The sequence below is a fragment of the Ochotona curzoniae genome, unplaced genomic scaffold, assembly GCF_017591425.1.
Source record: "Ochotona curzoniae isolate NIBS_2020 unplaced genomic scaffold, NIBS_Ocur_1.0 contig_2754, whole genome shotgun sequence".
NCBI lineage: Eukaryota > Metazoa > Chordata > Mammalia > Lagomorpha > Ochotonidae > Ochotona > Ochotona curzoniae.
In genome coordinates this window covers 18,077,200-18,100,848 of record NW_024465582.1, presented here as the reverse complement: position 1 = coordinate 18,100,848, position 23,649 = coordinate 18,077,200, and the positions used below count along the sequence as shown (strand labels likewise).

Below are 23,649 nucleotides of genomic sequence, written 5' to 3'. Positions count from 1 at the left end.
ATTTATACTTCTACAGCTTGACTTTTGAGAATATTTGTTCAAATTAAAAAAGAGGTTGTGTCTGCAGTGTCTGCCGTTTTCATGAAGTCTTTCACTGTCGCCCGTGTCTTTGCCAGATGCATGAAGAAGCAGAGGCTGTGTTGGCAATCCCACCAAAGCAACCTGTAGTTGATACATCTGCTGAATCCTGACCTCATATTTATGATGTATATAGAAACAGACTGTATAGATTCATACTTGTGGATTTCCTATACGCCTCATGACATGCTGACTGGGCAGCTGACGGGAGCATCTTCTGTACACTGTTCCAGCAGTTACTGGTACACGAACAGTTGAAACTGCTGACATCCCTAACCAAACAGCTTCCCTCTGGCCCCTGCGGGCCCTGGGAAGGCTGCAGGCCTTGACCAGTGGGAAGAGTTCCACTTACCATTGTATGCAAGAGCCGAGCACTGAACACCTTCATGGATTTGCTATCTTTCCATCTGAAAACTAAAGCAGTGGAACAGTGATAGGAGACGCGGAAGCACCCTTCACACAGTTGTTTCAGAGTCTGCTTCTTAGAGTGACTGTCAGGATGTGTAGTTTGTTGACTCGGTCGGCCACCCGGCAGTCAGTGTCTTGAAGGCCGCATCCTCTTACTACAGTGGGGGGTGCTGGAACTGCCGGTTACGCAGGGGAACTTCGGCCCTCCCCGTTCTCCTGTAAGGTTTCTAACACTACTTCAGAGGTTTGCAACCTCAAAGTTAAAGAAGAACCTCAACAACCTGGGACGTTTAAGTTATTATTAATTTTTTTTTGTTATTACACTTGCATAATTATTCTTGACTTGGTTTCTGTCTTTTCAGTTTGTTTGCGGTGGGTTGTTATAGGGTATTTGAACCAACTGAGGTTTTTCACTACAGTTTCTGACTGAAATCAGAACATAATGTTGTAATTGGATTGAAAATCTTCCCCGTTTATAGCAAGCATGTGTTTTCACTGGACTTGTGTTTCCATCAGCTTCCCAAGTTGTAATTGTAAACGAGAACTTGAACTAGCGGCCGTTTCATTCAGACCTAAAGCTAAAGAAAGCATTAAATAACACTTTGGGTCTCCTGAGGAAGAGAGACGTTATCTTACAGTGTACACATTCCGTGGGAAAACAAGAGCCATATTTCCTTTTAAGAAATCATTAGTGAAATATCAGTAAGATTAAAAATTGTAGTGAAAAGCCTTAAGTACCAAATTCTACAGCAGCAGTAATTGAACGTTTCTGTCCGTGTTCTTGTTTTGCACACGCTAGAAGCAGTGGTAGGTGAGTTGGAGTTCAGTAGTTGCCTTTATCACATTTGTCAAGTTGATAACAGCAAGATTTTGTTTAATTTGTATATGTATAAAGATATTTGGAAGTCATTACAGGAATTAAACATATATGCAAATTTGTATATAAGACAGCATGGCCATCTTTAGAATGCTTGTAAATGAAAGGAATATCTTTTTGAGACCTATCTCTCTATCTATCTAATCTATATGTAAGTATAAGCAGAAAAAGATCCAGCTGGACTGATTAGGGCCCTTTTAAAATTCATTTGTTTATGCCATTTTTACAAGTACACATCCGCTCAGACACAGGCATTGCTTACTATTTTCCCATGACATATGGACTTTTTTTGTAATAGGCTTGCTCTTTGAGATTTCTGTAAAGAACCCTGTGAACTTCAAAGGAAAAAAAAAAATCGGAGATACTTTTTCTTCTTGATTTGCTGGCACTGAAAGTTCCACGCGGGAGGATGCATTTCATCTCGCTCCCTCACACCTCTGACCCGCACTTTGGCCAATTGTTGTTCTGTGCACTGTAGCAACTTACATTATAAACAACGCAGATAAGGGCTGTAGGCTGCTGCTTAGCTTAACAAGCAGCTTCTCAGATTTTCTCTCATAAAATCCAGTGAAGATAAAATAATTTTTTAACTTTATCACTGAACCCAAGTGTTTGAGTGTGAGCAGCACTTCTAAGAACGCTGCCTGTCCTGTCGGTCTTTGGTCTGGGATAATCAAACTGCCTTTTCCGGAGAACCAAATGTCAGAAATACTAGACCAAATAGTGGTTGCAAACTCCAAAGGAAGCAATGTAGTAATCTTATTCAGAAATAAGATTAATATTTTAGACATTCATTTTAAACACTACCTCAGTTAACATAGAGTATAAAAAGAAATCTGGGGTTTAACCCCTTAAAAATTAACAGTGATTTTTGTTGTCGCGCACAACCGTGCCCATTTCTGTACCCTCCCTTCCCCCTTGGTCATCCATCCTGCAATTAAGGCTTAATTACCATTAGGCTGAACAGTTTTGGGACTGTTATTTTGTAAGATGTGTTATGTCTTCATGTTTTCATGTCTGCCTGTACAGCACTTACCTTGGGGAAATAATCAGAGCTTGTCGCTACTAGGATGGTAAGAAAAAGATGTCCACACTCGTAGTGCTGTTTGGTTTATCCATGGTTTCACAGACAGGTCCGATACGTTTCCTTTGAGTACTTGTTCGTATAAAAGTAGACTTTTATGATGAAAAATATATACAGTGCCAAGTGATTAACTTAGATGTTTAAAAATACTAAATTGTAGTGAAAATGATTAGGAATGGTGTCAGTGGTAACAGAAATCATTGAGAAAATCTATAAATAATAGATATTGCCAGATTATAGAATACCAAAATAATATCAATAGGTTTTCACTATTTTAGAATTAATCTTAGTCCATTTAAATTTGTCACATTGCTAATAATTTGAAGGAGTCTGGGCAGTTGCACTTGCCGTAAACTGTGAATTTCTAATTGTAAATTGTCATTTCTAATTCAATTTTGTTTTTCAGATTTCAGCTTCACAAATGAAGTAAATATAAATAATGGAATTAGAAATTTAATATTTGTAATTAAATATGGTCTACAATTTATTGTGCTTTATTTCCTATTTATTCTTAGGTAAATTTGAGTGAGTGGGGGAAGCTGTCCTCCCTAAAGTAAGTTTTCTAATAAGAACTTTCTGTAAAACGTTGACATTAAGGAGGCTCGTAGGAAGCGCGCAGATCTGATAACACAGGGATGCTTGCAGATCCCTTCAAAGCAGCAGCTTTAGTAGTTTCCAGCTCTTTCTGGAGCTTGAGATCATTAAAGCTGAGTCTTACAGGGCATGTCACGAAGTGTTCAATAACAAGATGTCAATGCAATTTATTTACATTTATCTACTGCTATTTATATAAAATTTTATTTCATTCCATTCAGAGGATGCCTTTTATCCCCATGGTAAAGCACAGATCATTAAGCAATAAAAACCAAATTGTCTGTTATTCAAATTATAACTGCAACTATTTTTGCATGATAGGAGTGAGGTGCTAATTTTGTGTGAGGTGAATCCTGTTAACTACTTTGGGAGGTGTTTTTTGGAAGTGAGCTGTTCTCCCCTTTAGTCCTGTGCTTCCAGTTGGCCGCAGATTCACAATCTGTTAAGGAAAGAAGGGGAAAGAAGACAGGATAACTGAGGAATTTTTATGAGAAGGAATATTTGGAATAAACGTGTCATTTTCCAAAATGTAAGTAAAGAAAGATTCCCATTTTCTTGATATTCACAGAATATATTGTTACCATCTTAATTTTCAAGAGTCACTGTAGTGAGAATTTTGTTATGAAGCCTACTGGTGAAATTTAATAGCCGTACTTTATCAGAGAACATTGAAATCTGTGAGAATTTTTCTCGAAACGTTCTTCCTTTTCCTTTAGTTCCAGGTTCCCGGGGAAACCTTCGTTCCTAGTAGGTTTATACTGATTCACAGAATGTAGACACCCTCCCCCATTGGAGGATTTTGTGATGGAGGTGGCCAGCTATGCCACAGCATGCACAAGTTGCACATTTTGTTTGACTTTCTTTATAAAATATTTAATTTGAGAAACGTAATTTATGCCAAAAAAAAAAAAAGCCGACCTAACAGTTTTGCCATATAACTAGGTTGATTTAGCACAAACTGCAAAGTTGTGGGGGGTAGAGAGAGAGCAGGCGTTCACAGGTAAGAGCTGAGAAGTGTTCCGTTATCGGCCTGTCAAACCCAGGGCTGCACTGTAAAACACCTGGTGTAAATTGCTTTGAAAAAGTGGTGAGGGATTATGGAGCAGAACAAGATCTCAGACTGAGTGTTCTCTAACCACAGGATTTTGTTCTTTTTTATTTAGTAATACGCTGCTACATATTTGGAGGTTCTGATATTTGTAGGTCACTGAACAGATATTGAAATCTGATTTATATTGTATAACTGTAACATAGAAAGACAAAGTATTTCTATATTTTCTGTAAGAATATTTCATTGAGTTGTGTATAATTTAAATAAGACTTGTCCCCACATGGTTTAGCTCACTTTGATTTTTTTTTGTTGTTGTTGTTGTGGTGGTTTTCGTTGTATTTGTATAATGTGTACAGTTTATGTCAAGGGCATTAAAGGCCTCCTAAAGCATAATCTTATCAAAGGGATACGTTGTTAATAAAATGTACGGAAAATTCTTAACTTGTGTTTTATTTGAAAACCTAGCTGGACCCTTGATTGAAGCATGCCACGCTGAAGTGACCCGTGGGGCTCCCCGGGAAGGTGACTGTGAGCTGCCTGGTACTGTGCAGGGCGGCTGCTCCAACTCCTCACACTTTCTTAGCCTTCGGGGTGTTTGTTTGTTTGTTTGTTTGTTTGTTTGTTGCAAAGTCAAATATGCAGAGGGGAGGAGAGACTGAGAGGAAGTTCTTCTGTCCCATGGTTCATTTCCCAAGTGGCCACAATAGCTGGAGCTGCACCTATTGGAGGCCAGGAATCAGGAACTTGTTCAGGTCTCTCACGTGGGTGCAGGGTCCCAAAGCTTTGGGCCGTCCTCGACTGCTTTCCCAGGCCACAAGCAGGGAGCTGGATGGGAAGTGGAGCTGCCGGGATTAGAACCGGCGCCCATATGGGATCCGGGCGAGTTCAGGGTGAGGACTTTAGCTGTTAGGCTACCATGCCAGTCCTAAGGTTTTAATGTAACACCTTTTACATTTCATTTTTAAGCTAAACTCATTGTTATAAATAGAGTGAGGTGTGAATCTGTATTTAGAGCAGCTGTGAATTTGAAGGTGGTAAGTCACAGTGATGATGCAACAGTATTGACTTGTCCCAGGCATAAACTGATCTGATGAGTGAGGATAGCTGCTGCCACCTAGTGGGAAGAGGAAAGAAAACACGGGAAATTGCCAGTTCTGAAGAAATAAATAAATTCCATGTTTTCAAACCTGGAGTATATTATAGTTGGAAAAATATGGTTAGAAATAGATTTGTTCAGACTTTTTTTCCTTTAAGCACAGTTTGCTGTCATTATCCTCATTCCCCTTTACCATATGTCATTAAACAATGTAATTGGTTCTCATACAAGGTAAAGCAGAGATGATGATATTGTGCTGCTGGTCTCTGAAGAAAGTGGTAAATTAGCTCAACTTTAAAAAGCTGGTTTCATTTTTTTAAACTTTCACATCCAGAAAGTCTGAGGGGTTCGGCCATGTACACAATGGGTTAGGCCTGGGAGGAGTCCTGGCTCTGTCTGACCCACTCCTGGGAGCGGCAGAGGACGCCGCCAGGCCCCTGCTGCAAGGTCGATTCCTGGCCTCGGGGACCCAGCCCCATCAAAACGTAACCCTAAATTAAAAGGTCAAGGTGTGTGTACTTCTATATTGATTTAAAAAAAAAAGTCAATGCACTGTTTTTCTTAAAGGACTGAAACTGCATCATTCGAGAAAATTCATGCGAAAGGCAGAGGGGAAGAGGTAGGGGTCTTCCATCTGCCGGTTCGCACCCCAAAGGGCGACACACCAGAGCTGGGCCAGGCCAGAGCCAGGAGCTTCACCCACTCTCTCCTAGACAGCAGCCTCCCACGTACTCTGCCACTTCCCAGCGTGTCTGTCAGCAGGACGCCGGAGTGGAGCTGGAGCCCGGGCTCAATCCAGGCGCCGCAGTGTGGGATGAAAGTGCCACATGCAACATTTTAATCCTTGTCCCAGATGCCTGCCCTGGGCCGCATTTTAAGTACCCATTCTGAAGGCTTTATATCTGCTGTTGGAACTTTCAAATTCTATGTTATGTACTGTTTTACAGATTTTGTGAGTTTTGAAAGATGAAAGCTAGCTAAGCTTCCAACAGAGCTCTTACGAAATATTAGAAAGTGAAGCAATTCAATTTTCTTAATACACCTTTTAGTCGATGATTAAGCTGATGGTAACTGGCGTGGGTTATCTTCCGCTGATCTGTCGCTGTTGTGTGACAAGTCCCTGCTCCCAGTCAGAACCCGCAAGGAACCAAGCAGGTCACTTGGAGCTCTGCAGGCTGGTGCAAGCTTGAGAGGTAAGTCCGGTCAGTCCCAACCACCCCAGTAGCCTGTTACTGATTTAGTTTTCTATGTGATTCTTCACTGATCCTGTGGCTGTTTTAAAATGACAACCAGTCCCTCAGAAAAACTCAGATATTCCGACGAGATCGTGGCTTGCCTCAAGGTAAGGGCAGAGTGGTGGGGTGCCTGCAACAGCTGTGGGTACAGATGCTCATGGAAGGGTACGGTAAACTGTTGTCTATTTGTAATGCATAATGCATTTTAAGATTGAAATTCAGATACTTCTGGTACAAAATAAAAATTTCAGAGTTTCTTAAGGCAATGTTTAGATGGCGTACCATGGGGTCTTCAAAAAGTTATGGGACAATACATAGTGTAAAAAAATCGCATGGCTCCCCAAATTTTTACCCAATATGAACTTTAAATGCCATTTACTATACACTTCTTGAAATGCTCCCATATGGTTAAAACCAAAATGTTAGGTACCAACTTAACTTGGTTATGAACACGATAGAGGAATGTTACAGTCCAAACTGTAGCACAGTATGAGATTAGATACACTAACAGGAAATGCTAGGCTGCAAACCTCTGTGTGATTCAGCCTGGTGACTCAAAGCTCAGTGTATTCCTGATGTATGGCAACTGATGGAAAATGCAACTTACTCAGCAGAAGATCGGAATTTCTGATTATTAGGTTTGCATTGAAACGCAGAAATTACTTTCAGTCCATAGAGTAATTTATTAATGGTTGGTTTCATTTCACTAAGATCAAGTGTAATGGTATGTAATTTTTAATTATGGCTTGTTGCAATAACAATTTCAAAGTTTGTGGATTGTTTTATACACCGGACACTTAGAAATCAGTAATCAATGACATTAATGTTGCTGTGTGAGTCTGAAATGAAACACTGTGATAAAGGAGCATAAGTAGAATAAATGAGAGTACAGACCGCTTGCTCGCAGCTGCTAGACTGACAAGGTCCTTCTCAGCACAGAACCCATTTCTCCTCAAATGGCAGGGTTATATGTAAGGAAAACATCGAAAAGCTTGAACAAGAGTTACTGTCTCTCAGGGTCCATGGGGAGCTGGTCACAATATTACCTGGATGTCAAAATCCACAGATGGCTGAAGCTCCTTATGGGAAATGATGTAATGTTTTGCATATCAGCTGCACCCATCCTCCCAAATACATTAAATCATCTTTCGATTATAACTTAGTGCAGTGCAAATGCTGTGTGGCTATTTTGTTTAGGGAGAAATAAGTATATAACTCTCAGAATCATCATAAGCCTACCTATGTAATATATGGATAACATCTAATAAACCATGCTGCAGTGGGTGCTGGAGAGACGGAAAGCCCTGGCGATGGCAGGAGCTGCCGCTGCCATTCCCGTGCATTCACTGGAGCGTTTGACTCATGGTAGGTTCAGGTTTTGCTTTCTGCAACACTGTAGTTAGAAAGCTTCTATTGTTTGCCAACTGCCCTGGGTTGTGCAGGTACGTTTAGATGAATAACCACACGGCGATGTTGACTTAGCGTATTTGTTTATTGTTAACTGGCACAGTGCAGCGTATTTGGTAAGTGGCCTGAACATGACAGGAAAGCAAAAGGAACACTGCTCTAATCCTTTTGATACAGGACAGACGTTTAGGGGTTGATGGGCATAGGAAAGAGAAAGGGATTAGCATATATCCCAGGTGATTGGCATATTTGTTTCAAGAAGGTAAAGTTGTCCTGGAAGCCAACACAGTTTCCCGGTCACTGAAATTTTTCAGTCATCTGTAAATTACATTCAACAATGATAAATGAGATGGTGAGTGCTGTGTTGACCTGGACAACATTGCAGACACCAAAGGATGCGAAGTGAAAACAGGTCATTTGTAAGTTCTGGGCAGCGGGAGGAGGAGCTAGAAAATGTGAATGACAATATATTTTCCTCTTTCTACTCTGCAGTGGTCATCAAATTCTGATAGAAGACTGTTGTCTGCTGAGCAGTAGTGAGTCAGGAGTTCCTTGTCCGTCCCATTCTTGCACGGGTAAGGCAGGCCGGAGGAACAAGAGATCTTACTCGTCAAGGGCCAGTTCCTAACCAGGCAGGTCTGTGCTCCCCCAGGCGTTGCTTCTGCTGGGCCAGTGTACTGCAAACTGTCCAAACTGCTGTGATCCCTAAAGGTTCATGCTAACAACTTCTGTGCTTTATTAAAAACTTTGTTTTACCCTTAAGATAGGAAACGTGTTTTATCTCACTGAAGACAACACACGGAGGGCAGTATCGAGTGGATGTCTGGAGTGGCCGGTGCCTAGCCAACGTGGCGGACAGGCCATCACGAACAACAGGAGGGTAAGCACCTGCCCGTAATGCTGCCCTCTCCAGGAAAGAATGCCACATTGCATGGCTGTGGCCTCCAAGCAAGTTAGACTGGAGTGGGCCTCCATCAGGACAGGTGCAGGTGTGCTGGCTGGCTGCGATGGCTCTGTGGGATCTGCAGCAGCAGCAGCAAGAAGACAGGAAGTGTGTTTGTTAATGGTGGTGTTCACCTGCATCTAAGAGGGTGACGGAGGAGAGACTGCTGCCCTCGCTGAGGGGAGGGGACGCCAGGCAGGAGGGCATTGCCATCTGCATTTTATACTCTGAGCAGAAGGCTGCCACTGGAGGATTTGTTGGGAGGCTCTCCCTGTCGCCAGGCAGGGGTGAAGCCACCTGGGCCACATAGTTCAAAGTTTCTGCAGCCGCATTCTCTTCCAGAGAATTCATGTAGTTTTTCTCTAGTGCCTTCGTTAAATCATCAGAGGAGTCCAGTAGTCCCAGCTGACTTGGTGCATCTGGAGGGATTCCAGGGACGTGGCCACAAGCACCTGCTGCCGAAGCTTCTTGATTATAGGTAAGGTTCTCAAAGCAGATGCAGGTTTGGGGGTCAGAGGAACGCTTTCCTGCTGGAAGGATGCAGAGGTAGGTGTGCTCGGTCGCTTCCGTTCCTGCGGGTGACCTCCTGGTGCCCGAGAACCGGGCCTGGGCCCCTTCGGGTTTGTTTATCACCTCAATTGCATCCGGAGTGCAGTCCTTGACGTTCATTATTGTTGACTGAGGATTCTGGGAAAGAAACAATGTCAGTATAAATGGGATGTGTCATTGAAACATTAAATGTGCACGTATGTATATACAGGTGTATGTAAGTGGGTTAAGTACGTGAAATACACTTAGTGCTTCAGGTAATTGTGAATTTTCCCTGAGAAGAAATGCAGACTGCTGTGATGCATCTGTGGAAGTAAAACTGGCTTTTCATTTCTATTTTCCTGAGGAGGCCTAGGAAACAGCAGTCCCAGCCCTAGATTAGGCCTTGGTAGGAATTGCCCAACATTCATTTACCTTGGATTTTTTTATTGTCAGAATGCTGCTCTTATAAGGGTCTGGAATGTCAGGATAACACTTCTCCAGCCTGGGGGGGGAAATGAGACATTGTCACACTGCAGTGGGATAGATCAGAAGGAGGACTAGGGTGGAGTCTGACCCCTGGGTTCTAATCCTTGCTCTGTCCCACACTCAGCAAGCCCATTAAGTCTCACACGCTTTTATGTCCTGATCAGGTCAGTGCTGTTGACTACAGTGTTCTAGTACAGTAGTTGAGTGAATGAATTGAGCCCGGCGCGTGGCCTAGCAGCTAAAGTCCTCGCCTTGAACGCCCCGGGATCCCATATGGGCACCGGTTCTAATCCCGGCAGCTCTACTTCCCATCCAGCTCCCTGCTTGTGGCCTGGGAAAGCAGTCGAGGACGGCCCAAAGCCTTGGGACCCTGCACCCGCGTGGGAGACCTGGAAGAGGCTCTTGGCTTCAGATCGGCTCAGCTCCAGCTAGCTCCAACTATTGTGGCCGCTTGGGGAGTGAATCCTGGAACGGAAGATCTTCCTCTCTGTCTCTCCTCCTCTCTGTATACCTGACTTTCCAATAAATAAATCATCTTTTTTTAAAGAGTGAATGAATTATTCCATGTAAAGCATTGTAGAGCAGTAGCAAGCCTGTAAGAAGATACAAACACTAGCCACTGCTTAACCTCTTGCCACCTTTAGTTTCAATGATTATTATTTTCCTTGTGTTGCAACCTGATGTTTTCACTAAGCCTTTTCCTTTTCAGAACTCGAAACGGCTTTCTCGATTTTTCTCTGTTCCCGTGGTTGGCTAAACCTTCCTCACTTACCATTGGCTTTTCCAGTAGCACGGGAGCAGGATGAGCAAGAGGCACAGGATGATGGGTGGAAGGATGCGGATGAGCAGGTAAGCTGCAGGAGGAAGAGGAAAGCATCTGTGTGATTGGTTCATTTACTTCTCCTCAATGCTTTCAAAAATCTGAGGTAGTTAGCCCCCTTCCTACCGGGTCACTGCCAACTGCCCATCCCAGCTGGGACAGACTCACAGTGTTCATCTGGAGTTTCAACTCTCTTGAAGGGCTCGTCGGGGCCTTCTCCGACACGTGTGTATGGGGCCACGCGATACTCATAGGACGACTGCGGCTGGAGGTTTTCCACAAGGAATGTCTTCTGTTCCGGGTTGTCAATTTTGTATTTGCAACACACTAACTCATCTATAGTTTAAAAAAATGTCAAGGATAAACTTGTGTGGCAGAAATCTTGAGATGATTTCATCAATTGAGAGTATCAGTATCTTTTAATAAAGCAAAAATTCCATCGTGGGGACACTGGTACAATTTTCAGGAAATGGCACAGTTCAGCAAAAAACCAAAACCCCGCTCGGTAACGGAGGCTGGTGATGCAGAGGTGCCCCGCTGGCACGACAAGCTAGTAGGGGTGGACGAGCCTTGCCACAGACTGTAATACCATTAAACAAAGGGAAGCAAGCAAGCAGAGGGGGCAACAACATCCCCGAGCAGCGGGTTCCCTTTGAGTTAGACATCAGGGCTTGGCCAAAAGGCCGAGAAGTGATTTGCCCTGAGTTCTGGAGACACCAAATGACTTTAAGTACTTCAAATAATTGTTGCTCATTTATTCTTTGAAGAAGATCTCATTTACTAACCTGAAAGAACTTGCTTTTCAGATCCTGGGTGGCACTGCTTCGCCTTGAACTTGAGATAAACGTAGTAGCCGAGTATAAAACCTGCTTGGGATTCCGTGGAATAGTTGTTCCAGGTCAGAGTGAAGGAATGGGACGTCAGGTTTTTTATGTCCAAGTGAGGATTCTGTGAAGGAGCTAGGAGAGGAATGTGGGATAAGAAAAATCATCATCTCCAGACAGCAGCATCCAGGCAAGCTCAGTAGAACCAAAGCAGCTCCAGGGGTCGTCGGAGCTTCCGGTGAGACAGGCTAAGATGTCTGATCTGTGTCCCTGGGGACTTGGGCTCTGGCACAGCCGGTGGGTCTGGAAAGGGGTGGAGCAACTTTATTCAAGCTTTGCCTTTCAGATGACAAGATGAATGAGGTTTTTTTAAATATTTATTTTTATTGGAAAGGCAGATATACAGAGAAGGGGAGAGACAGATCTTCCCTGCAATGATTCATTCCCCAAGCAGCCACGACGGTGGGAGCCTCTTCCAGGTCTCCCACATGGGTGCAGGGTCCCAAGGCTTTGGGCCGTCCTCAACTACTTTCCCAGGCCACAAGCAGAGAGCTGGGTGGGAAGCAGGGCCAGCAGGATTAGAAGTGACGCCCATATGGGATCCCAGCGCGTTCAAGGCGAGGACTTTAGCCACTATGCTATCGCGCTGGGCCCCAGAGTGAGTTTTCAATCTAGGGGTCAAATACACTGTCCCATAGCTGAGCGCTTAGGTTCAGTCTAGGCCTGTCTCTGTCCCAGCTTCCGGCATTAGCACACCCTGGAAAACAGCGGTGATGGCCCGAGAGGCTGGAGTCCTGCCTCACACGTGGGAGCCCCGGTCTGCGTTCCCAGCCGCTGCAGCCACAGGCATTTGGGGTGAACCGTGTGATGGGGACTCCTTCGCACTCTGATCATTCCATTTCTCTAGGCATTTGTTTCTTTGGAAAAAATAAAGGTCTCTCTAAAGGTCACATAGGAGACTAAAGGTCATTTAAATCTCATTCCAGTTAAATATGTTCGTGTTGAGAGCCAGACAGACACAGCTCCCAACCAGCGGCTCATTTCCAAATGCCCAAAGTAGTGGGGGCTGAAAACTCAGCCTCCATTGTGGGTGGCCGGGACCTGACTACCCGCTGTGTCGCAGAGGGCACAGCAGCAGGAAGCCGCACCCTCGACTAGAGCCAGGACTCAGACCGCAGCGCCCACCTAGGCAGGTGCGCCCACCAGGTCCAGTACATACCCCTTAATTCTGTGCGTGAATTGCAAACTGACTCGGGAGAACTATTCACGTGAGAGGGTGAGGGTTGTGTGGAATCTGAACTCCAGCTCTCAGGCTGTAGCAAGGCTCACTGAGGAGTGTTTGTCATCCTCACACCTACCTGTGCACACACCATCCACCGTCCCTGCCTGCCTCCGATTGCATCGCATCACTTAGAGGTGACATCCAGCAAGAGAGGTGACATGCGTGCACAGGGACACCCGTGGCCATCACAAAACGCTGTGGTTGACCATCTCACTAGTAAAAACTGTGCAGACAGCAGACGAAAATCCCAGTTCTGTTTTATGTCTAGAGAAGGGAGTTCCTGGGTTTACACATAACACATCACCTTTGGGTATTAACTGTTTGATGATGTCATCCTGTTCTTTTATATGATATTTGAGAAATGATCCTAGAGGACTTTATATTTGTTTGACTTTTTTAAAAAAGTCAAGTCATTTAAAAACAGTTGCCAGAATAAATGGGACACGGACAATTAGGTAATATGTTGGGGATCTTTTGTTTCCCAAAGCTTGGTGTGTCTGCCCTGTTCTGGGCCTTCGCCCAGGGGGACAGCAGGTGCGCGCGCTTACCCAGTTCCTGGGAGTATCCTGTTTTTTTTGCTAGCAGATTAGTTCTTTTCGCAGACAATCCATACACTCTGAAGTTGTACCGGACTCCTGGTCTAAAAGCATCTGGAGAGAGAAAAACTGGTCAGCGGGGTCTCAGTAAAACGGTGACATTCTCTCCTGAAAGGCAGGGGGTTTCTGGAAGATGAATTTGTGTTCCCTCCGTCATTTCCCTGGGGTTTCTTCAGCTCATCTCCACCTTGTCTCCCTGTTGCGCTTTCGGGTCCCTCCAGGTTGCAGGCCTACCTGGCCCAGTGGTCTCACCCCAGTAAAGTCCATCTCAACTCCCTTTCACAGCATTCTCAGGCAGGAGACTGAGTACAGAGTTGGACCAGACGCCTAAAACCTTTCACATCCTCTGGCTCCACACCTCCCTCTTCCTTGAAGTCAAAGCTATCAAATGCTTCCATTCACTACCTAGCTTCCCCTCAAGCCTGCTTCTCTGCAGGGTGCCTCCAAACCCCCCACTAAACCCAGCATCCCCAGCCATGGGAACCAGGACAGTTTCTACCCACTTCCAATGGCCAGTAGATGGCGCCATTCATCCCTTTACTCAAGCCATAAACCTGGGCTTCTTCCATTTGGCTGAGCTGGCCATCTTCAAATGGCAAGCCCAGTGTAAGAACTGAGTGTTCAAGTCCCATACATTCTGTCAAACTAGGTGATTGCTTGGCATCAATTCAAACTTGAAAATATCCCCGAAGTCTCACACTTCTCTTTGTTTACTTCTGTAACACAGAAGCCCCCTAGACAGTTAAAATGCCCCTCTGCCATTCACTGTACACCACTCATGCAAATGAGTCAACCTCATGAAAAATGTGGAAAACCAACCCAACACTGGGTCCAGAAAGTGTCTGCCAAGGTAGATGTAAACATCACAAATTGTGACACATTCTTGTAAAACTGGAACTCCTGACACCCACAGGGGATGTAATTTTAAAACCAGTGACTTAGTGCAATAGCCCGAGTTAGTCCGGCCGCTCTGCATGCAGGCGACTGGAACACGAGGGCTTCCGCTGACCTGAGGCCAGGAGTGTGCTGGTGGTGTTGGGACCCACGTTCTTCCACTGGAGGTCACACAGAGGGGCCAGGGGCTGCTCGCACCAGTCCACCACGTAGCCAGTCACATCTCCGGGCTCGGGGTCCCAAGACACAGAGAGCCCACCCTCTGTGCCTGTAATCCTTTCTTCTTTAACCTTTTTTGTGCCTAAAGAAACAGTAAATTCATTAAATTTGGAAGCATCACTCTAAGTGCAGAAGGAAATACATCCACACGCAGGGCATGTGACAGGGGAGCGTCTTCATGGCTGTATTCCTGCCCACAACCCAGCCGGGTCATTCCTGACCGCCACCAGAGCACGCGTCAGCCAGCTGCCCAGCAAGGCACCTGAAGCCACAAAGATCCTCACCTCCAAACCTCCTCTCAGGATTTAGGAAAGTATAGGGTATATGACAGACTGCAAGCTTCGGAGCCTAAAATATTTTCTATCTGTCCCTTTACCAGAAAAAAAAGTTACCCTTGATGTAGCACTATGACTGGTACTTGCTGCATGTTAACGCTGACAGTGATGCTTCAGCTAGCACTGCTCCCGTGGTGTTAGGGGCAAGAATGGAGGCGGGGGCAAGAACAGAACAGTTCAGGTGTGTACTGTGCTAACATCTGGTACCTGAGACATAGTTGGCCTCAAGAAACTCCCAGTTCTGTGGACTTGAGATGGGGGCTACACCTTAACCTGGAGACAGAAAAATAGACTCCACTGCAACATATACAATCCAGATCTTGTCTGTGGCTTTCTGCGATGCAGCTTTCACTGGCCTCCTGTGTTGTGTGGCAGTACTAGCTGCAGCTGAGCATGGCGAGGCACGCACAGTGCTATTACATTTCCTGGGGAACCTGTGCTGTTGGCGACACTGAAAGGACCGTGTAGCTACAGGGATAGGGTGGGGCCCAGGACACCCTCACGCGTGCCGTTACTGTGTGGCTTCCTTACCTTCCTCCAGCCAGGAAAACATCTGTCTCACCCTGAGCCTGTTCTCCACCTCGTTTATTCATGCTACATTTGGACTCCAAACTTAAGGCTTTTCACTCCTGGCAAACTGCTGCTTTAATACTACAAGTAAGTTTTGAGGGATGGAGGCAAACTCAAGGCTAAGGAGGTTGGGTTCTTTTTAATTCGCACTATAGTGCAAATTGACTCAACTTTATTGGTTTTTTTATCTTTATACACATTCATAATTTAGGAATATGAACCATGTAAAGGCTAGAGAGCCTCACAATGGAAAAGTGTGTGTGTGTGTGTGTGTGTGTGTGTGTGTGTGTGTGTGGTGAGGGATGAAGGCAGGGCATGGGAAGGCAGGATAGAGTTTAGTAAGAACCCAAGAACAGAAGCTTGCCAAGCAGCGGCAGCTCTGTGGGCTGGCCCTTGTGCAAGGCTAGCTTCCTTGAGCCCAACAGAGTGCTTCACAGAGCAAAAGCTCAGCAACTCCCAGAGCTGTTCTTCTGTGGCACAATACCAACTTGTTTTCCATAGTCTAATTTCTTTTCCTGATACACACTGGAGAGTTTTTAAAAACACAACCACCCAAGAAACCCAGCCCACTCAATCCAGATTTAAGTGTGAATGACAGCTGTGGGACAACTGCCATAACCTCACTAGGTATGAGCAGAAGGCTCACGAGTGCCCTTGGATGCCCAGGGCTTTGTGCCCGCCTGATGGTGCAGCAGCTTGTGTATCGCTGGGTTACAAAGTCAGAAACGTTGGCAGTCTCTGACTGCCAAGAAGAAAATTAATATCACTATTGATTTTGCACAATTTCGAAGTCATTGCCACCTCATTTGCTCTTTTGTAAGCTAAGAGATTAGCCATTTATCCAGATGGGCCAAGTGCCTCTTGAAAAGTGACGCCGATTCCTACGCATTTTGGAAATGCCCACAGCTGCTGGCAAAGACTAACAGAACCTTTTACAACACAAATGCCACTCATGTTTCCCAAAGGACTGAAATGCTTATACCTCATGACCAGGGATGGGCTGTGTGAGACCTTTCCTCGGCGTGCCGAGGAGTCAATATTTGAGCCATGGTTGAATCTTCCTTCTTACCCTCTGAGGGGGACAGTTCCGCTGAAATACACGGGCACACCTGGCCCTTAAGAAAATAATGGTGTGTGGCCACTAACCATTCTATCTTCCCGTTACTGGCATTGCTGTTTGCCCTCCATATTTAGTTACAGCATTAACATTACCCTTAAGAATGAAAACCAAAACCAACCAAAAACCAACTCACTGTTTCCGAGGTCTCCAGAGATGACAATGACTGAAGCAGGGGACGCGCCCACGCTGTTAGAGGCTGTGACACGGATTTGGTAAGAATACAGGCCAAGAGATAGCTCCTTGTGATTGGCTGATGCAGAGACGGTGACTGACTTGGATGATGGCTTGTCTAAATTTTCTATAACTATAGTGTACAATAGGATCTTCCCATTAGCTTGGCGTTTGGATAGTGGCTGCAAAAAAAATATTGATACTCATTTCAAAATGAACTTTACAATGGGAGGGGTTTGTATAATGGCATTTTCCATCTTTCAGGCTGTGTGACAGACACAGCATTTTCAAAGAGTTCAACAAAGAAACCTCGACACCACTAGCTAAAGTTGAGTGGAGAAGGGCAGCATTTACTGTATCCAGAAAAGAGGGATTAAGTCAGGAATCAGGAGGATGGGAGACTCTTTGGCCTTGCAGAACTGCTTCAGGGGTCCTGAGAGAGGCCGACGGGGAGACAGTACCACCACAAGTCGGAGCAGGGGTCTGCGTCCACACCTCCAGCTCCCAGCGCCTTCCTCCTGCCCAGAGCTCGCAGTTCCTCCTCGAGATGAGCAGCTGTGGGCTGCAGGGCAGTTCCTGCCATGCAGTCTGTTCCTGGACCTGCTCCTCCTGGACAGTCTGTGCCTTGTGTGTGCCCCTCCCGCGACCTCAGACCTGGCCAGGAGTGGCTGGCAGCTTGGGGCGTGAGTAGAACTCAGACACACAGACCAGCTTGTGGCCCACATATACACATAGCAGTCCTGCGGGACTGTGCCCCCCACCCCCAGAGCTGGGCAGAAATGTGGGGTGGCCTCTGGACGGGACCTCCTCTCCCAGTCCCATCTGTCTTACTAAACAACTTAAAGGGTTCTGAATACAGACTTGGCCTTGCAAGTGGTCACGTCCTAGGGTATCAGGCAAAAGAGGAGGGCATGGTGTAGAATTACTTTTTAACTTGACCCATGACTCTTAACTATGAGTGGTAGGGGTGGGCCTGAGAAGATGCTTCAGAGGGGAAGGGTCTAGTGATCAAATGGCCAGCAGTGGCAAGAAACTACGGAGTTTGCACAAAGACCCTTCTTGGGTGACTGCACCGATAGCCACTGCTTCACGGCGAAAGCTGCAGCAGAGCAAGTCACACACCGTGTCTGCACATCGTACCTTCCAGAATAAGGTCAAATTCTGATGTCCTTCCTCCGATACCACATGCCTCCAGACATCCAGAGCTTCTGAGGGGGCTGAAATTAACCAAAGCCCTTGGTTAGGATATGGGTACTGGACAATGCTTGCATACTTGGCCTCGTCTAGAAGGTCAAGGACAAGATGACGACCTGTCCTGCCTGAGGCTTGCTGATCCCTTCCGCACTGTGACTTCACTTGCATTGCCACCACCTGCCTGTTCACTCCCCACTAGGTGCACACAGTAGGTGCTTTTAGAAAAAGGTCTGCAGCCTCTAAGTGGGACACTACACTAAAAACTTTGGTATCAGAGAATTTGGGAATTATTTATTAATTCAAAGAGATAAGGTAAGTACAACACTTTAATTACAGTATTGCAATAAGTTTTCAAATAAACTCCTCTATGACACAGCAATATTAGTAAAAAGACACACTGATGTCACATGCTTGTCTATAGTCCCCTAATCACTAGGCGTTTGGCCCAGTTTTTTAAAGATGGTACCATTCTCTTTCAACACTAGGGAATTCTTCCCCCACCCAGCCTCCCACCCCCGTCTCCTGAGGCCTGGAGCCTCGGGTGAGGTGCCACGGTGCTTGCCCATACCAGCTTCAGCCGTGGTGAAGTTCTGATGAGCCCAGTTGCTCCACTTCCAGAAGTGATCTGCACTAGCACAGCGTACTTGGGTTGCATATTCTGTGTCGGGCTCCAGTCCGCTTAGGACATACTCACCATTCATCACGACAGACACATTGTGCTGATCAAGAGAACAAAGGGGCAAAAAAATCATTGGTGAGCAAACCTACCTTACAGCCAAAGCAGGGACTAGGAGTGGTGGCACAGCCAGTGAAGCCTCAGCCTGAGATGATGACATCCATGAGCCCCAGGTTTTCAAGTCCTGGCTGCTCCACTCCCGACCCAGCTCCCTGCTAATGTGCCTAGGAAGGTGACAAATGATGGCCCACACACTTGTGTCCCTGCCATCCACATGGAAGAACTGGATGGAATTCACAAATCCTCTCTCCATCCTGGCTTAGCCCTGGTTCTTGTGGTCATTTGGAGAATGAAGCAGCAAATGGAGGCTCACTCTCCATAAGTCTCCCTTTCAAATAAGTAAATCTTAAATGATTCAAGACACAGGAAATCCATTTGGGTTCACACCAGTCTTTTTTTTTTTTAAAGAATGATTTATATGATAGGCAGAGTTAGAGAGAGGGAGAGACAGTTTCTACCAGCTGCTTTGGTCCCCAAATGGCCTTAACAGTGGGAGCTGAGCTGGTCCAAAGCCAGGAGCTTTATCTGGATTTCTCACATGGGTAAAGGGGCTCAAGGACTTGGGTTAGCTGCTGCCTTTCCAGGCACATTATCAGGGCACCAGGTCATAAGAGGAGCAGCCAGGACTCAAACCAGTGTTGCAGACGGTGGCTTAACTCATTTGCAAGTACAACCAGTTCCCTTTGAGGTGAAAAATGGCATCCAAAGTCTATTATGAATTTCATGCCCCTTCTGTTTTAATTTTATGATACAATCCCATAGGCTCTGAGATTTCTCTTCCCCCTCCCCAAATTCCCTCTACCCAGCAGATTTCCTCCATATTATAATATAATAATCCTTTATAAGCAGTCATAAGTCCATCATTCTGCTATTTAAGTGTATCCTGACACTGCGGGTATAGACAATATCATGTCCCTTTTTAAACAGAAAATTCCCACCATTTGCACTCAGAGGGGTCTACAGTGACTGTATGCTGCAGGCTCTCTGTTCAGGACATAAAGAATTTACTTGAAAGGCAGAGTTGGACAAGAAGAGCCTCCATCTGTCTGTTGGTTCATTCCCCAAACGGTCATGCCAAAACCGGGAGTCCGGAGCTCCACCTGTCTGCGCCACGAGTAGCCGAAGCCTGTGTACTTGAGCCCATTGTTTGCTGTTTTCCCAAATGAAGTATCAGGGAGCTGGGTTAGAGAGGAGCCCACCAGACCTTGAACTCATGTGGGAAGATGGCATTCAGGGTTGGCTCAGCCCTGTGTCACAACATGAATTTATTTCAAACTAGAAAATGAAGCGGCTTTCTTACTTGTATCACTTTTCCTTCGCCTCGGAGTTCAACCTGACACAACAGGGTGGGATAATTGCTGATGAAATACTTTGTCCAGGTCATGATGGCCTGTCTGGCACTTATGTTTTCAAACTGGATGCTCTGGGGATCCATTGGATGGACTACCAAGACAGAAAACACAGGTGAAACACTCAAGCACAGATTCCAAATGTAAAAGCAGTTTGTGTCTTCAAGTATTCATCCAACAGTTTTATTTTTGTTCAAGAAAATGGCAGACACGGGACTAGAACTGTAACACATCTGGGTAAGCAGCTACCTGAAGTGTCAACGTCCTGTGTTGGAGTCTGACTCCTTACTACAGCCACTTGTGATCCAGCTCCCTGCCAGGGCATCTGTGAAAGTAGCAGCAAGTGGCTCGGGCGCTTGGGCCCGTCACCCACATGGGAGACCCACACGGAGCTCCTGTGCAGCAACCCGGGGAGTGGCCCAGTGGATGGAAGATCTCACCCTCTCCTCCAACCACCCTGCCTTTCAAATATCTCTCCTAAAGAAAGAAAAAATGACACAACCAGACTTCTGCCCTTAATAAGATCTAGTAACCCAACTACAACCTTTCTTGTTGATTACATTAGAAGCTTTGGGGGAAAAAAATACAAAAATAAATTATCTGAATATTTAAACATAAGCAGACAAATTGTGAAGAAAAGTCAGACTTTACATGGGGGGAGAGGGTTAAGACTACAGTAAGAACCCAGAGTCTAGCTAAAATAATATGAACAATGCCAAGGATATGATCCAAAATTACTTGACACACAACAATATAAATAGTAGGGAAATGTCACCAGTTCCCCAAGGAAGAGTCAATCAACAGATGCCAACTTCCAGGGGCGTTAGAGGCACAGATCAACACAACCGCAATGAATACAACAAAAAAATTTCTTGGCAGAGAACTAAGAATGATTGAAATGAAGCAAGTGAAAATTTTAGGACTGAAACAGGCCACACTGGAACTAAAAACTGACTTGCGGTGGGAGCTCAGTTCAGGGGAAAATGAAGCAAGTGCCTTCCATTGGGCTCTTTCACTGTGCAACAGCTGTGACGCAGAGTGCTGCTTGAGAACCCTGGCGGGAAGCAGTGGCAGGTGCACTGCAGACCGGAACTGGGTGCTCCACGGGCTGGTTTCTTGCCTCGGATCTCCCTCATTAGGGGAAGCCTCTGGGCTTGGTGAAGGAACAGTGAGCGCGGCAGAGGAGATTAACCCAAGGTCACAGAATCCTGGCAAAAGAATGAAAAAGAAGGAATCCAGGGAACTGAAAGTACCAGGTAAATCCTAGAAGAGGTGATGCTTGGTGAAGTGACTGCATGAGGTCATTTAGGAGTGTCTGGGCTCGCTTCCCTGTGCGCACACCTAGATCTGATTTCATGGAGAAGTCAACCAAGAGACACTGCCCAGCTTCTAGAGCGGCCACTAGGTGGCACTCACGTGGAGCAAATCCAAAAAGCACTGCGGAGGCCCTGAGGACCAACCTGCCACGGGCCCGCAGGCAAGTCGAGACGTCCAGACCTACAAATGCCTCCAACACAACACTCAGAATGTCCAAGCTAAACAAAATCATACTGAGCCACTATGACAGCTTCATACTTGTTGGTGAAATAGGAAAGGCAATTCCCCAACTCTTACTCAGCTTGGAGTGGAGGTCAGCCTGTTGACAGAAAAGCACAGGGGGAGTAAAGGCTGATACACACACAGCCCAAGGATGAACTGCAGCATGGCACGGCTAGAATCGGAGAGCTCAACGTCACGTGACCCTCTGGCCACCAGGCTCTTGGGACTTCTTTTCCCAGGGCCACAGAGCTCAGGACAGCAGGTCCTCACATGGACCCTGAAGGATATGAAACGGAACAAAACGCAAGGGCACTGTGACATCTGAGAACCAGCCAGAGCTGCCCAGCTGGGGGATACATGGTGGCAAGGTCCTAGAGACTGGGACCAGAGAGGTCTCCCCCAGCCCCCGCTGAGCTCGCTGCATGAGACCACACTGCAGACTACCCAGCTGGTATCGCTTACTCGGGGACACAAATCTAGGGCTGTCCCCTGAAGCCAACAGCCCTATGCCCTGTCAAGTTAACAGGAAGAAAGGGGAGAGTTCTAGCCTTCCTGCGGATCTTGGACACTAAGGCCCATGTGACAGCTTTCCTGGCCCACTTGCTGGGGAGCCTCAGGGTTTGGGGTGACAGCTTTCCTGGCCCCCTTGCTGGGGAGCCTCAGGGTTTGGGGTGACAGTTTTCCTGGCCCCCTTGCTGGGGAGCCTCAGGGTTTTGGGGTGACAGCTTTCCTGGCCACCTTGTTGGGGAGCCTCAGGGTTTTGGGATGCTGTAGCACAGAATGGCACCTTCCCCAGAGGGGGTGTGCCCCACGTGGCTGAGAACAGAGCCTTAGCAACATGCCACATGCATTTATGCCAAACTGCAACGCACCGCAGCTCCGTGCAGAACAGGACACTGTCAGGATGGAATGCAGCTAAAAATGCTACACGTCTCCCCACCACAAGGTAGCGCCCAGTTTGAATGTTCAAAAGACCTTGGGGGCAGGAAAACTAACACTGCCCTATTGTAAGCTTAATGCCAAGGTCACCTGGAATAGAAGTCAGGAAATTTCTAGATAAGAGTCAAATAAAAAGTGTTGGTCAAGACAGTACCCACGAATCAGAAGGGAGTGCAACTGCTCGGAGGCCTCTGAAGGTACTGGAAATGGCACGTATCCACCCAACTGAAACCAAGGTGACCCACAAAGCTGCGAACTTTTGGTGCAGCCCTTGGTGGCAGCAAGGCCCTGGAAGCCATTTAACAACATGTGGTCCAGACAGTGCGTTTAAGACTTTAAGAAAACAAGAACCCAATATCACCTATGTCCAGAGCCAACCACACCTACTGATTAGAGCCGCTGGCTACCAAAGGCTGCCACTGGGGGGCGCTGGACTCTAAGAGTTCTGACAAGTTGCCAAAGCAGGCTCTACACGCATCCCTACTGGCCCTGAACTGCAAGCATTGCTATCCGCACAAGGGCGGGCGATCTTGCGGGCACCTGTATGCAGCTGAAGTGACTGAAGATTGCATTAACACCAGGAGAGCAGTGTCCATCTAAAACTAGTCTGGTTCGGGTGTTAGAATAAAAAAGGCAGTTTTTTATTTCTGAGCAGAATTCTTCCTGCAGTCATTCTACTGAAGCAGAAAGCCTCCAAGTTGCACATAAATGACAGGTCCTGGCTGGCCGATATAACCGCCAGCCTACCATTGTTGGATTGAGGACGCACGAGGTGGGAAGCCAAGGAGACTCACTCTCCAAGGAACAAAACTACCAGAACACCAGATTCAGAGTGATATTCCACACCCCCTTCCCAGTGGGAAACTCAGGCTCCTGGAGCAAGAATCCTTAAGAGGAAGGCTTGGAGAAGACGAGGACACTGCCAGAGAGGGAGCTGAGCAAACACGTGCCACCACCTGCCTGGGGAAGGTTCTCCCTGCACTGCTGCCCCGACCACACACACCTGCTGGATTACACCAGTTTCCGGAAGCTGCCTCTCCAGGAGCCCCAGGCTCACGGTGAGACCTTGGTACATCAAGGACTGATGAGTTAGTTTCCTGGGATCTGTGGCTTCTAAGCCACAGCTCCTCTCCTAGGCTGTGCACCTGCTTTAGGCCTGAAGCCAACGAGACTGCCTTTCCGCAACACTGCACAGTCAGTCCTCCGAGAATCCAAGCTCACCAGCCAAACACCAGGGGAGCTCAGATGTACAACTTGGCGACTAGCACAAA

At 46.4% G+C, this 23,649-nt stretch overlaps 2 protein-coding genes across 3 annotated transcripts in view; one reads left to right on the top strand and one right to left on the bottom strand.

Moving 5' to 3' along the window:
- Positions 1-4,529, top strand: part of RICTOR (RPTOR independent companion of MTOR complex 2) — a 102,110-nt gene extending 97,581 nt beyond the window's left edge. For both annotated transcript variants that reach the window (XM_040977480.1, XM_040977481.1), the window contains one exon: positions 117-4,529. In XM_040977480.1, the coding sequence (XP_040833414.1) occupies positions 117-191 (75 nt within the window). In that variant the 3' untranslated portion in view covers positions 192-4,529. The remainder of the gene's footprint in view (positions 1-116) is intronic.
- Positions 4,530-8,704: 4,175 nt separating this feature from the next.
- Positions 8,705-23,649, bottom strand: part of OSMR (oncostatin M receptor) — a 49,918-nt gene continuing 34,973 nt past the window's right edge. The window contains exons 8-19 of the mRNA XM_040977479.1: positions 19,852-19,994; positions 18,384-18,534; positions 17,762-17,838; positions 16,584-16,803; positions 14,718-14,722; positions 14,322-14,496; positions 13,265-13,366; positions 11,396-11,569; positions 10,779-10,946; positions 10,563-10,644; positions 9,737-9,806; positions 8,705-9,460 (exon numbers count right to left, since the gene is read on the bottom strand). Coding sequence (XP_040833413.1) covers positions 8,891-9,460; positions 9,737-9,806; positions 10,563-10,644; positions 10,779-10,946; positions 11,396-11,569; positions 13,265-13,366; positions 14,322-14,496; positions 14,718-14,722; positions 16,584-16,803; positions 17,762-17,838; positions 18,384-18,534; positions 19,852-19,994 — 1,937 coding nt within the window. The 3' untranslated portion in view covers positions 8,705-8,890. The remainder of the gene's footprint in view (positions 9,461-9,736; positions 9,807-10,562; positions 10,645-10,778; positions 10,947-11,395; positions 11,570-13,264; positions 13,367-14,321; positions 14,497-14,717; positions 14,723-16,583; positions 16,804-17,761; positions 17,839-18,383; positions 18,535-19,851; positions 19,995-23,649) is intronic.